Genomic DNA, 15,650 nt, shown 5'->3' with positions numbered 1-15,650 from the left:
GTTGAGGCTGGTTCACTCGCTCCCTCGCTTCCACGTTCATGCTGCTTTTCTCCCTCGCTTTCCAAGTCTCAGGGTTCCGCCCTCGACGTCATCGCGTTGTGACGCGAGGGCGGGACGATAGCGATGCGTTTGACGTGACTTGACTTTTTTGTAGCGTTCGAACGGGTTGTGTAGATCGAAGCGCCTCCATGAGTGTATGCTCCACCCTGGACGTCATCACGTTGTGACGCGAGGGCGGGGCATACACTCATGGAGAAGGCTCGATCTGTGCAACTACTTTTTTAGAACGTTAGGAAATGTGAGAGGGCGGGTGAGGGGGGTTGTGGCCGGTTGATGTGATCTTCTGTTCAGTTTGGATGGGCGTTTGATTTTATTCCGTGGTTGTGGGGAAGAGGGGGGGTTGTTGCGTGTGTATGGGGGTTAAGCTGTTTTCTCCGAAAGTGCTGATGCCCTTTTTCTTTCTTATGATTTTTTTTTTTGTGCCGTTGGCGTTTTTTATTTTTGTTTTTAATACGTTGGAGGTGACGGTGACTCGCGCTGCTGTGCTGTGATTGGGCACAGTCGTTGGTGACATCATCATGTCAGGAGATGGATACAGGAGCACGAATGCTTCAAGGTTTTTGTCCACGCTGCCAGCTTCAGAATGTTGGAGGTGCGTTTTATTATATAGGATTAAAATGCTCATAACAGCAAGGTTATGCCCATAGAGACAATGTGCACTTCAATTCTACTTATCTTACCACATCTCAGGCTAAATGCTGATAAAATCTTTGCCGTTTGAACCAAAAGATGTATTTATTAAAAAGAAGAGAAAGAAAATAAAGTACAGAGAAACTGGATGGGACTGTGTGGCAGAAAATGATCAGTGGATGAGATGCATAATTAAGACCAGTGGAAAAACAGCAGATTCAAGGATTTACGTCACATCTGGGACTGGTAAAGTCACATACTTTCGTTCTGTTTCACAACTGATCTGTTTTTCCATCTTCTCTTCCATTACCATGTAGAGAGAAGCTGTCAGGCGAATAAAGGCGGCTGGACTCAACGTACGCTAAACTTTATTATTATTATTTTTTTACCTAATTCATTATAAGCAACAATTTTCAAGATCTATCCTTTCTGTAAAGTATGTGCGTGCTCATTTCCTGCTGGTCTGAATTTGCTTGCTATTAGCGAATTACAATGATAAACTTGTACAAAAGAACATGCAAACAGGGAGCTGTACCAGAGGCGGTGGTAGGAGGCGGGGCTGGTGGTTGGGAGGCGGGGATAGTGCTGGGCAGACTTATACGGTCTGTGCCAGCGCCGGTGGTGGGAGGCGGGGCTGGTGGTTGGGAGGCGGGGATAGTGCTGGGCAGACTTATACGGTCTGTGCCCTGAAGAGCACAGGTATAAATCAAGGTAGGGTATACACAAAAAGTAGCACATATGAGTTTATCTTGTTGGGCAGACTGGATGGACCGAGCAGGTGTTTTTCTGCCGTCATCTACTATGTAACACGCAAACGAACATTATAGCAGCATCAAATACCTTGTGGCACTTGGGTAAAGTGGTACTTGTACAATGGACCTGATAGTTCAGGGGTGGCCAGTTGTGAGGAAAGAGTGCATGGTCATTTGGAAACTGCCTTCTCCTCCCCCAACCTCAACACACCTCTAAGAAGACCTTTTTAACCTGGCTAAAAGCATAAACACTATGAAAAACAACATATGCTTTTAGCCACTGTGAGAGGGACAATTTTCAACCAGGACTGTCTACCCAGATAGATGTCGATTACCTGGGTAAACACCTTTGAAAATTGTTCCTCTTAGGGGCAATTTTCAAACTTCACATGTACTTTTAACCCACAGGCTTTGTAACAGTTTTCAAAGCGGAAGGTCACTTGTAAACTTATCATTGAACACCTCCTCTAATTGTAGATGAAAGTCCATACATTGTAGAAACATGTGTGCTTTTAATCACATTAAGGGAGGCCATTTTCAGACCGCCAGGTAATGGCTTTGAAAACTGTTTATATGAATATCCAACATCCCAACAAACTCCTTATAAAGCAGTTTAATTTTCAGAGAACTATTACAATAAAACATTACCAGAGCACACCCTGGCAACAGTGTGGAATGTCACACAAAATACAAACCTCCGAGGACTCCCTTCTTAGCTAACCTCTTGGGGCATCTTTCACTGCATGTCCATGACTTGAATGTCCATGCTGAGAAAATACAGGTCTGCATATTTCAAGGGCTTTTAAGACAATACTTTCAGGTTTTTTTTAACATGTAGTTCACTGAGGGGCCCTTTTAATATAAGTACATAATAAGTAATACCACACTGGGAAAAGACCAAGGGTCCATCGAGCCCAGCATCCTGTCCACGACAGCGGCCAATCCAGGCCAAGGGCACCTGGCGAGCTTCCCAAACGTACAAACATTCTATACAATCAAGCCATTGTGACATCACTAATGAGGTTGGCTCTTATTGGTGGAATGAGCCACTATGACATCACAATAGGTTAAATCATTGCTCTATGTAATAAAAGTGAGCCAAGTAGAGGACATAAGTACATAAGTAATGCCACACTGGGAAAAGACCAAGGGTCCATCGAGCCCAGCATCCTGTCCACGACAGCGGCCAATCCAGGCCAAGGGCACCTGGCGAGCTTCCCAAACGTACAAACATTCTATACATGTTACTCCTGTGCCATGTGGCAACTCAAAACTACCACCGGCTCAATGAGGCTGCCGCCAGTAGTTCCGCCCCCTGTGTGTGGTATTTCTGGCACTGCCAGAATTTTTGTAAAATTAATACCACTGGGTTAATGCGGGAGCCCTTACCGGCACCTCAATGGGTGGCAGTTGGTGTACCCCCCCCCCCCCAAAATGGCCAGTTGGCAACTGCCAACTTACCATATGGCCATTCCTTTTTTTTTTTGGCCTTTTTACCCACTGTGGTTCAAGAGGCCCTAGTGCATGACAAAAATGGCCACTGCCACCACTTGCACAGGGCCCCTTTTACCACAGCTTAGTATAAGGGCCCTTTAAAGTATAATCAGTTAAGTAGAAGGGAAGCTTAAAACATTTCCCGATTTGCAGAAGGAATTCTCCTTGCCGGACACCGACATATTTCATTATTATCAACTGCGACATTATGTGAACATTTTGGAATGGGAGAATTTAACGGAGGACGTCCAAGAAGAATTAGCAGACGCCTTTTCACTCCTTGCACAACAGAAGGTGCCGCTATCCTTCCACCATAGGCACATCAGAGATACAGCACCAGAAATACAATATAATGCTATAGCCCAAGCATGGAATATGGACTTGGGACTAACACTACCTGAAGAATTATACAGAACACACATTTTGTCCATGAGAAGGTCAATGTGGGCACAGTCGCACTGGGAGTTACAATATAAAATTGTTCTACGCTGGTACATCCCGCCCAGAAGAGCTTTCCATATGGGAATATCACCAGATGGCGCCTGCCCTAAGTGCGGGGGGGAAGGTGCAACTTTAGGACACATGTTTTGGAAATGCCCACATATCAAACGTTTTTGGACACAAGTTACACAGCAAGTGAGCAGATGGTGGGCGACAAGTTGGCAACTGGACGCCAAATTGTTGTTCGGCCAACCGGCTTTGGGAAAACCAACACCAAAAGGTTTGCGAGACTTTGCAGTGCGGACTACTGTCATGGCAAAAAAGGTTATCCTTATAAATTGGTTGTCTGCAACTGAACCAAGTGTCCAGCAATGGCGCACACAAATGATAACATTGCTGCGCCTGGAGAGAGTTGGAGTGGGAGACATTTCATCATCAGCAGGAAAGAAATTTAAAACACGATGGGCTCCGTTTTGGATGACCTTGCCCCCGGCGGCAAGAAGACGCCTGTTGAACATTTGAACATTATATTGATCTCAACATTGATATACAGGTCTGTGGCAACCTTGAACTGTAAAACAATAGGGAAGGGGGGAGGGGAGGTAGAGGGGAGTGTAGGGTTGAAAGGGGGGGTAAGGGAGGGGAGAAAAAAGGGGGAAATAATACTATGATGTTCTAGTTGCGTGAGTTCTGTTTATGTATAATTAAATGATACCTTAATTGAGGATAAAACAGAAATGTTATGATTGTTTGGAAAGTTGAACATTAATAAAAATAAGCATTGTCATATTGGGACAGACCAGAGGTCCATCAAGCCCAGTATCCTGTTTCCAACAGTGGCCAAACAACAAAAAGAAGCACCAAGAGCCTTCAAAATCGGACACAAATTCTTTTAATGGTTTAACTTTAGAAACAGTCTTCCAAAAGTGACCTGAGACAGGCCATGTTTCGGCTCACATCATCTGCGTCAGGGGTCTTGCTTTGTCTAATCTTTTAATTCACAAATGAACTCCATCGAAAGGAAGTCTACGCCAAGAACAGGTGAAAAGGCAAATTGTTGTGGAGCAAATCTTTCACCATGCTTAACAACCTTGGTGTGGGGAAGGGCCAATACCATCTTTTCTAAACAGCACCATTAGTCACTTTACATTTGCACTTAAAGCAACACAACAGCAGACACCCCCACACGCTGGCACATTTTTGCCACCCTTCTCTGTACCTTTTCTAATTCCACTATATCTTTTTTGAGATGTGGTGACCAGAACTGCACACAGCATTCAAGGTGCAGTCACACCATGGAGCGATACAAAGGCATTGTAACATTCTCAGGTTTGTTTTCCATTCCTTTCCTAATAATTCCTAACATTCTAATTGCCGTCTTGGTCACCGCTGCACATTGAACAGAGAGTTTCAACATAATCATCAACGATGACACCTAGATCCTTTTCCTGGGTGGTGGCTCCTAATGTCCCTGAGGAAGAATTTTGAAACAGGGATTTCTGCTGGATGTTTGGAACATTCAGTGAAATAGCGACATATTTGGATTTAAGACGAGTTCACTCCTGTCTGCTCCTTTATATTCCAGTGCTTTTTGTATAGTGCTTGAACGTTTTTCACTTTTCATTTTTGGGAGACAGATTTTCTTCTTATGGATTAAAAGGTCTGTTTTGTATACGGATGCCTTTTGAATATTACACTTCTGCTTTAATATTATTACATTAAAAATGTAAATAAAATGTACACAAGATTTAAATAAATTAAGGATTACATATATATAGAGTACTTATGATGTATTGAGCTCTTAAGTGAGCCGCTTTGCAGCTAGACTCACTGAAACTTAAGCTTGTCTGTAGGTACAGCCTATACTGAACTCTCTTCAGTTCCCTTTTTAATAAAGTGTTGCTGAAATATGTTTTCTTTAGGCATCTGATAAACTTTTTTCTTTGGAATTGACTATTCTTGAGTTTGGATTTATTTTGTTGTCTCTTCCTTGGGGTTTTATATATTTGGTAGCCTTTTATCCCTCGGTCATCTAGCAGTCCAAATGATTCTTTTGCCAGTTTCTTGCTTCTAATATACCTAAAAAAGTTATAATTCTATGTGTTTGCCTCCAATGCAATTTTCTTTTCAAAGTCTCTCTTTACCTTCCTTATCAGCGCTTTGCATGTGACATGACATTCCTTATGCTATTTCCTATTACTTTCAGTCTGATCCTTCTTACATTTCCTGAAGGAATTTCTTTTAGCTCTAATAGCTTCCTTCAACTCACTTTTTAACCAATTCAGCTGTTGTTTGCCCTTCCGTCCTCCTTTTCTATTGCATGGAATATGTCTGGTCTGGGCTTCCAGGATGGTATTTTTGAACAGTATCCAAGCCTGATGTAAATTTTTGACCTTTGCAGCTGCTCCTCTAAGTTTTTTTTTTAACCATTCTTCTCATTTTATCATAGACTCCTTTCTGAAAGTTAAATGCTAATGTATTGGATTTCCTGTATTTACTGCAGAGCTGATATCAAATTTGATCAAGTGGCCCTAGCACCATTACCTCCCGTACCAAATCATGCACTGCACTAAGGTCTAGAATATTTCCCCATCTTGTTGGTTCCTAAACTAGCTGCTCCATATAGCAGTCACTGATTTCAACAAGGAATTTTACCTCTCTAGCATGCACTGATGTTACTTTTAGCCACTCAATATCAGGGTAATTAAAATCACCCATTATTGTTGTGCTGCCCAGTTTGTTAGCCTCCCTAATTTCTGATAACATTTCTACATCAGTCTGTTCATCCTGGCCAGGTGGATGGTAGTGCACATAGAATTTCTATCCATAGGGATTCCAAGATGTGTTTCGTGTCCTGCAGAAGTTTTAGTCTATTCGATTCAAAGCCCTCTTGAACATATAATGCTACCCCCTCCACCAATTCAATCCACCCTATCACTGAGATATAATTTGTACTCTGGTACGACAGTGTCCCACTGATTATCTTCCTTCCACCAGGTTTCAGAGATACCTATTATATTTATCTTTTCATTTAGTGGAATATATTCTAATTCTCCCATCTTATTTCTTAGGCTTCTGGCATTTGCATATAAACGTTTCAAACAATGTTTGCTGTTCCTATTCACAACATGCTCAGCAGTTGACAATGTTAATTTGCAATCTTGAAAATCTGTCTGCTCTTTATTTAAAGGCACCTGATCTACTATGGTTCAATTGCAACCTTGCTATCGGGATGCCCTACCTTCCCTGTTTTAGCGATATTTTTTAAAGATACCTTGTTCCGAACCACGAACTTTTGAGTGACTATTGGCCTTCCCCCAATTTCTAGTTTAAAATCTGCTCTAATTTCTTTTTAAAACAGAAACACCATCCTTACCCAGCAGACTGACAGGAAAGAATCCTATTTGGCTGTTATGTAAGAGAGTCAAATTATCAAGCAAATATAGCAGGGGTGTTCAACCCCGTCCTCGGGGTACATTCAGCAAGTCGGAGTTTTCAGGATATCCCTATTAAATTCAATGGGGATATCCTGAAAACCCCAACTGGCCGGGTGTGCCCTGAGGACTGGGTTGAAAAACTCTTGAAATACAGGATAAAGCAGAAAATCTAAATAAAAACAAATAAACTCGGTCTGATGCGGTAACTTCTATTGCTGATTCCTAGTTGAGCTTTTATTTAAAAAGAAAACAAAAAACTATGCCTTATAGAAACTAGTTTTGTACTGACCTGTTTCTCCAGTTCTTGCTCTAAATTATGGATGGCATCATCCTTCTCTTGACCCAGAGTCTCTAGATCTTGACACTTCTTATACAACTTGGTTTCCGATTCACTTGTTTGAATGTTGGCTGCTTTTAATTTCTCTTCCATAACCTGCACCTAGAGATGAACGAAACACAGCACTGCTTATAAACATCTGTGTATTTGTCCACAAAAGGGGCTGATATTCAGCTTCTGATAGATTTTTTTAAAACACCAAACGCCATGGTTAAAATTACACCAAATGTTCAGCGCCTGTATCCAGAGAACCGGCCAGCCCTAAGTATCCAGTGTACACCAGCAGTGTTATACAGTTTGAGGAAACATTCAGACTGTTAACTAGGTAGCTAATCAGATTTTTTTTTTTTAATTACATTTGTACCCCACGCTTTCCCACTCATGGCAGGCTCTATGCGGCTTACATATTACATACAGGTACTTATTTGTACCTGGGGCAATGGAGGGTTAAGTGACTTGCCCAGAGTCACAAGGAGCTGCCTGTGCCTGAAGTGAGAATTGAACTCAGTTCCCCAGGACCAAAGTCCACCAGCCTAACCACTAGGCCACTCTCCCACTGTTGCTACTATTTGAGATTCTACATGGAATGCTGCTATTCCAACATTCCATGTAGAAGTCGGCCCTTGCAGATCACCAATGTGGCCGCGCAGGCTTCTACATGGAATGTTGCTAGTGGAATAGCAACATTCCATGTAGAATGTCCAATAGTAGCAACATTCCATGTAGAATCTCCAATAGTAGCAACATTCCATGTAGAATCTCCAATAGTATCTATTTTATTTTTGTTACATTTGTACCCTGCGCTTTCCCACTCATGGCAGGCTAAATGCGGCTTACATGGGGCAATGGAGGGTTAAGTGACTTGCCCAGAGTCACACCAATGTGGCCGCGCAGGCTTCTGCTTCTGTGAGTCTGACGTCCTGCACGTACGTGCAGGACGTCAGACTCACAGAAACAGAAGCCTGCGCAGCCTTCTACATGGAATGTTGCTAGTGGAATAGCAACATTCCATGTAGAATCTCCAATAGTAGCAACATTCCATGTAGAATCTCCAATAGTATCTATTTTATTTTTGTTACATTTGTACCCTGCGCTTTCCCACTCATGGCAGGCTCAATGCGGCTTACATGGGGCAATGGAGGGTTAAGTGACTTGCCCAGAGTCACAAGGAGCTGCCTGTGCCTGAAGTTCGAATTGAACTCAGTTCCCCAGGACCAAAGTCCACCACCCTAACCACTAGGCCACTCCTCCATGTAGCAACATTCCATGTAAAATGTCCAATAGTAGCAACATTCCATGTAGAATGTCCAATAGTATCTATTTTATTTTTGTTACATTTGTACCCTGCGCTTTCCCACTCATGGCAGGCTCAATGCGGCTTACATGGGGCAATGGAGGGTTAAGTGACTTGCCCAGAGTCACAAGGAGCTGCCTGTGCCTGAAGTGGGAATCGAACTCAGTTCCTCAGTTCCCCAGATAAAGTTAGAACAGCCTGTTTGCTGTTTTAGTTTTATATCTTTATTTTATTTGCACAAATTTGATATTCCACACATTTGGTAAGCCATCATAGCGGTTGTACAATTTAGAAGCAGTCCTGTAATTACATGCAAAGACATATAGGGCCAGATTCTATATATGTTTCAACTTTTTTAATTGAGAATTCCATATAAACCAAAAGCAACAGACTATCTCCACATCTAAAAATGTATATCACCAAGAACAAGACATAAGAATGAATAAGTAACATCCTCAAAGCTCTTTAACCCTTTCCTCCACTTCCCCCAACCTAACCCTCCTCCCAGTGCCCATACACATTCTCCTGCTGTGTCGAACACTCACCTAGTGAGTGTTGTAAAGAGCAAATTACCCCACCCTCCCTTCCTCCCAGACCTTCATACTAATCTGCCCATTCCATAACATCCCTCCCTCCACCCTAAACCCCCAACCCTCCGCACCCCAGTGCAACACTCAAATAACCTGCCAGCTACATTTACCCATTCCAGGGGAGTCTAGTCAATATTTGACTACGCGCTCTTGGCAAAATTTTATACAAATACGCTTAGGGCCAGATTCTATATAAAGCGCCTAAAAAATCCACATGGTAAACATTTCCGGTTAATTGTATAAGCGGCACCTAGATTTAGGTGTGGTATATAGAATACGTTTAGTTGATATCCCAGAGCCTAAAACTACACACCTCCATTTACACCAGCGAAAATGTGGCATAAATCACTGCATATAGATTTACGCACGCTGGGCTATATTCTATAAATAAGCATGTCAATTTTGGAACGCCCACAAAACACCTATTTCCTGCCCATAAACACACCCGTGTTGAACTGCGCACATTAGAATTTAGGCGCAGTTCATTACAGAATGCATTTAGCGAGTTCTGTGCGTAAATTCTAAGTACTGCCAATTACTAATCACCATTGCTTGTTAGGTGCTGTTATCAATGTTGATTAGCTTGTTAATCCAATTAAGTTATGCGCGTTGTTATATAATACGCTTAGATTTCAGTGTGGAAAATCCGGCATTTAATACGTAACGACACAGACAGAGATGCTCAAAGGTTATTTACTGGTGTGCCACAAGGATTGGTTCTTGGCCCAGTTTCTTTTTATCATTTTTGTAAGCAATATTGTAAAATGGCTGTCTGGTAAGGTTTGCTTCTTTGCAGATGACACCAAAATCTGCAATAGGGTAGACACCCCTGATAAAGTCAATAACACGAAGAGAAAAGCTTTAACAATGGTCCAGAATTTGGCAGCTAAGATTTAATGCTAAAAAAATACAGCATCATCCATTTGGACTACAAAAACCCGAGGGTTCGGTACAGTAAGTACTTCTGCACATGAAAGAGGAGTAAGACATGGGGGTGATCATATGCGATGATCTTAAGGTGGCGACAGCAAAAGCCAGGATACTTGGTTACATAGGAAGAGGAATGGCCAGCAGGAAAAGGAAGGTAACAATACCTCTGTATAAGTCTCTACTAAGACCTCATTTAGAGTACTGTCGGGGGGAAGAGGGGTTGGTGGTTGAGAGGCTAGGATGGGGGAGGGCAGACTTATACGGTCTGTGCCCTGAAAAAGACAGGTACAAATCAAGGTAAGGTATACACATATGAGTTTATTGTGGGCAGACTAGATGGACCGTGCAGGTCTTTTTCTGCCATCATCTACTATGTTACTATGTATGTTACTAAGCTAGAGACTGCACCTTCAAAAAGATATAAACAGGATGGAGTCAGTCTCGAGGGTGGCTACTAAAATGGTCACTGGTGTTCAGCACAAAGTTTACGATGACAAGTTTAAAGACATCAATACTTAGACTTTGGAAAAAAGGTAGGAGAGAGGAACTATGATAGAGCCATTTAAAAACCTCTGTGGCATAAATGCACAGCAGATGTCTCTTTCAGTTGAAAGGAACCTCTGGAATAAGGGGACATAGGATGGAGGTGAAAGGGCAAACATTCCAAGTCACATGCAATCGGGCTCCTTTTCCAGCACGCACGCTTGGGGAGTCCAATCTCATGCACTGGCTTTCTCCCTACTCCCCGGCAGTCACCCATGCGAGTCTAGTATTGCCTCACCAGTCCTCTCCTTCCCTTCTCCCATGTCCTCTGGCAGGTCCAGTATCTCCCCTTCCCTTTCCTCTGTTCTTCCTCACTCCTGCCACAAGGGGCCTACAAACTTGCATGTTTGCCGGCACTCTTGCATCAAGCACTCTGTGGCCAGCCCTGGGGTCCCTTCCCTCTATAGCAACTTCCTGTTGATGCATAGGCAGGACTCTGTAGACATAAAAATGCGTCAGAGCAACCAAAGAGAGCATGATATATGCAATGTCAGTGAACCTGCAAGTTTGTAGGGTCTGTGCAAGGGGGGACAGGCAGAGGGAAGAGAAGATACCAGACACGCAGGAGGAAGGGGGATAGAATGCTGCACTTGAAAGGAAGGGGTGGAAAAGCTGCAATTGGTTGGAAGGGAAGGGAGGGGGAAACGCTGCATGTGGATGGAAGAAAAGAGAAAGCGAGTTGGGGGGGGGGGAGAAGAGGAGATGCCAAGGTGGTGGGGGGGGGGGGGGGGGAGAGGAAGAGACACCAGGATCTGCAGGGAAAGAAGGAGAGGTGTTAGACCTGCAAAGTGGAAACAGAACAGGAGCACTTGCTGGACCCCTGGGAGAGGGGGGTGAGTTTGAAGGAGGAAAAAGAAAGGGAGAGATGCTGGCTTGGAAGTGGGAAGACAGGAAGGAAGGAAGAGAGATGGAGAGATGCCAAAATACGAAAGTGCAAAACCCTTACGTGAGAAACTGCACTGGCTCCCACTTAAGGAACGTATCACCTTTAAAGTATGCACCTTAGTCCACAAAATCATCCACGATGAAGCCCCGGCATACATGTCTGATTTAATAGACCTGCCACCCAGAAACGCTAAAAGATCATCCCGAACTTTCCTCAATCTCCACTTCCCTAACTGCAAAGGCATAAAATACAAAGTACTGCATGCATCAACCTTCTCTTATATGAGCACGCAACTCTGGAACACACTACCACGCAACCTGAAAAAGATCTACGAATTAACCGACTTCCGCAAACGATTGAAGACTTATCTCTTTGAGAAAATTTACTGCAAGGATCAAAACACATGAAGTCCACACACACTAACAGAAATGCATCAATACACCCTCTTCTGAATTCTCTTACCCCGTATTTTCTCCACAATTAATACTCCACCCACATATAAAATTGTTATACTATAAGGTTTTCGTGCTATTGTTCTATCGCCCTATCTTTTCCCCATTGTAACATTTCATTGTTTCTACGCTCCAAATGATGTTTTGACTTGACTTTGTCTTCCCATAACTCCTCATAATGTAACCCATAATCGTACTGTAACACATTGTATTTCCATCATTCACAATGTATTGTAAGCCACACTGAGCCCGCAAATAGGTGGGAAAATGTGGGATACAAATGCAATAAAATAAATAAATAAATGCTGGCACGTTGAGGGAGTGGGGCACACAGGGCACAGAAGAGTTATGTTGGATAGGGCAAGAACAGGGACACAGAGATGGGAGATGAACAACATGGTAGGAAGACAGGGGCAAGGACAGAGGGGTGATGCTGGGTAGGATAGATAAGGATGCAGAGAGAAGATGGATGGTGAATATGGAGAGAAAAGAAGCGCCAAATGGACAAGGAGACTGGCAAGATAACAGAAGACAGAGGAAAGCAGAAACCAGAGACTGGGACCAACACCATTAAAAAAATAATGACCACATGACAAAGGTAGAAAAACTAATTTTATTTTCTATTAATAGAATATGTCAGTTTTTGGAATGTGCTTTTGCCAGAACTGGTTTTAGACATGGTTGAGACCCGCGAGAATAACCTCACTCGTTGGCCTTTAATCTCCAGCACAGCGGTGGTAAATCTCTAGTTTTGGGGTAGGTCACCATTGGCATTTCTGAAAGGGGACAGACTCAGGAGTAACCTAAGGAAATACTATTCATGAAAAGGGTGGCAAATTCATGGAATGGCCTCCCAATGGAGGTGCTAGAGATGAAGACTGTATCTGAAGAATTCAAGAAAACTTGGGACAAGTAGATAGGATCTCTATGAGAAAGGAAGGGATAGTGGATGGTATAGATGTGGCCTTTATCTGCCTTCATTTTTTCTGTTTCTGTTTCAGGCATTGGCACTTTTGAAAAGACCGAGGGTCTAACTTATGGCATGCTATCTTAGCTTTGCTGTGATGTGCAATGTTTCTGGATGCAGCAATGCAAAATGAAATTTACTACACAAGTTAACAACATGCATATTATGTACTTTTGCACTAGACCAGAGGTGGGCAACCTGTAAGCAGATCTCCCCTCTTTCTTCCAGTCCCAAGGGGCTGAAGAAACGTACCTGCTCAACTCAGTGCTAATGATGAACTTCAGCAATGAGGAGACTTGGAACCACATGCCCCCTCTGACATATTACGTACATGCATAGAATGTGTCAGAGGGGGCGGGACAAGCAGGGCCTTTGTGCATGTGGCACCAAGGCTCCTCCATGCCAAAGTTCATTGTCAGCACTGAAACGGGCATGTACTTTTCTTCGGTCTTGTGGGACCAAAAGAGAAAGGGGAGATCTGCTTGCAGTGAGTGAGAGAAAGAGACAAGGGGTGAAATTGGGATCAGGGAGAGGCGTCTCATCCACCATTACCCACAGGCTTCCAGCAAACCCAAACAAGGTTCTGCACCACCGAGAGCGGTACTCCATCCTTGGTACAGGTATTTGTGACCTGGATTGGCCACTGTTGGAAAAAGGATGCTGGGCTTGATGGACCTTTGGTCTGTCCCAGTATGGCAATACTTATGTACATATGACACTAATTTTGGAACCGTTACAGAGAAGATGACTCAGGCTGTGGGAGGAGCCGTCGCAAACAGATGACATCACACACCTCTGCTTAAGCGGTGCTAGCTCCTGAGGCATCTCATCCAACATTACCCACAGGCTTCCAGCAAACCCAAACACGGTCTTGAACCACTGAGCGCGGTGCTCCATCGTTGGGACACTTTAATTTTGGAATCGCTATAGAGAATCTGACTAGGTTTGTGGAAGGAGCCATAGCAAATAGATAACGAGGGGCATAATCGAACACAAACGCCTATCTCCATGGGCATCTATGTCCGAAAACGGGTGCGTGAAGAGGCGGGACAGACCGTATTTTCGAAAAAATGGACGTTTTTCAGCTGGGCGTTTGTTTTTTTTAGCGATAATGGAAACTAAAAACGCCCAGCTCAAAAACGTCCTAATCCGAGCCATTTGGTCGTGTGAGGGGCCACAATTTGTAGTACACTCGCCCCCCTGACATGCCAGGACACCAACTGGGCACCCTAGAGGTCAGTGCGGTGGACTTCAGACAACGCTCCCACATGCATAGCTCCCTTACCACGGGTGCTGAGCACCCAACCCCCCTCCCCCAAAACCCACTACCCACAAATGTACAACACTACCATAGCTCTTAGGGGTGAAGGGGGCACCTACATGTGGGTACAGTGGGTTTTGCAGGCCTCCCATTTACCAGCACAAGTGTTACAGGTAGGGGGGAGATGGGCCTGGGTCCGCCTGGCTGAAGTGCACTGCGGTACCCACTAAAAGTGCTCCAGGGACCTGCATACACGCAGGCCTCTAGGACTGGTTGCTGCTATATAACATTGGCACACCAGTTGACACCTGAAGACTAATCTCTCCGAAAACATTTATTGGAATAAGTACGCTTACTCACAGTTAACTGCAGATCAGAGGTTGTGCCCCACTGGCAACGAGTCTCCCTGGTACTGAGATGAGCAGTAGGTCAGAGCTGGCAGAATGGTGTACAATGCCCTCTTTCAGCCACATTCAAGGGAAGAACTAAGTTCTGTAGCGTGGCTAACACGTGAAAGGGATCTAAAACTGGCTTACAAAAATGGCTACTACCTCATGGACTACCGGAAACAAAACAGGGCACACTCTGACCCAGTAAGCAGGGGGAAATGCACCATGGGAGTAGAGCCTACCAACTACCAACATCGTGTGCATTTGCCACAAGCTAGTGGAATCACGGAGCCCAATACCCTACACCCACCACAATGCATTGCTGATGTGACTCTGCAGTGCGCATAACAGAAAAGGTGTCACACTCACCCGAGAGCCACATCAGAACCAGGGAAAGGCTGTCACAGGATAAAACACATTCTGCTGTCATAGAGGTGGGTACGGCATTTGAGGCTGGCATAGAGGCTGAAAAAAAAGTTTGTAAAGTGGGTTTTTTTTGGTGGGAAGGGGTTAGTGACCACTGGGGGAGTCCGGGGAGGTGATCCCCGATTCCCTCCAGTGGTCATCTGGTCAGTTGGGGCACTTCTTTGGGACCTGTTCGTGAAAAAAAGGGTCCAAAAATAGTGACCCAAAATCACAGTAAAAATGCCTTTTTTTTTTCGATTATCAGCTAAAGACGCCCATCTCTCCTCGGCCGATAACCACGCCCCAGTTCCACCTTCACCACGCCTCCAACACGCCCCCATCAACTTTACCCGTTTCCGTGACGGATTGCAGTTGGAAACGCCCAAAATCGGCTTTCGATTATACCGATTTGGCCGCCCACCTCCCGATTTGGGTCGCAATATAGGCGTTTTTCTCTTTCGATTATAAGCTGGAATGTCACATGCCTCTGCACAAGTGGCACTAGCTCCTCAGGCATCATGTGTCAGGCTCTGTGCCAAAGGGGCACACTCTGCCTCTTTGTGTGCCCTTTATGCACAACTTTGGAAACAAAAAGAAATCAGGAATAAATGCAAGCTTTTGTCCACAAGGAACCATTTCAGTCTAGTGTAAATGACTGAATCTGTACAAAAACATGGCCATACCACAGAGGCATCTGGCTTAACTACTACTACTAACTTGGATATTAAATGTTCAAGTCTGGACCTAAGGGCCATATTTCAAGATACCAGTCCTACTATCTT

General features: G+C 44.0%; 1 protein-coding gene across 1 annotated transcript in view; it reads right to left on the bottom strand.

Annotated features, from left to right (window-relative positions):
- The window catches only part of PLEKHH2 (pleckstrin homology, MyTH4 and FERM domain containing H2), a 229,114-nt gene that overhangs the window by 144,954 nt on the left and 68,510 nt on the right, over nt 1-15,650 (bottom strand). The window contains exon 4 of the mRNA XM_030195794.1: nt 7,104-7,253. Within this exon, the coding sequence (XP_030051654.1) occupies nt 7,104-7,253 (150 nt within the window). The remainder of the gene's footprint in view (nt 1-7,103; nt 7,254-15,650) is intronic.

Source organism: Microcaecilia unicolor, chromosome 3 (assembly GCF_901765095.1).
Source record: "Microcaecilia unicolor chromosome 3, aMicUni1.1, whole genome shotgun sequence".
NCBI lineage: Eukaryota > Metazoa > Chordata > Amphibia > Gymnophiona > Siphonopidae > Microcaecilia > Microcaecilia unicolor.
Note: the sequence above shows the minus strand (reverse complement) of the source record. Positions and strands in the feature narration are given on the sequence as shown.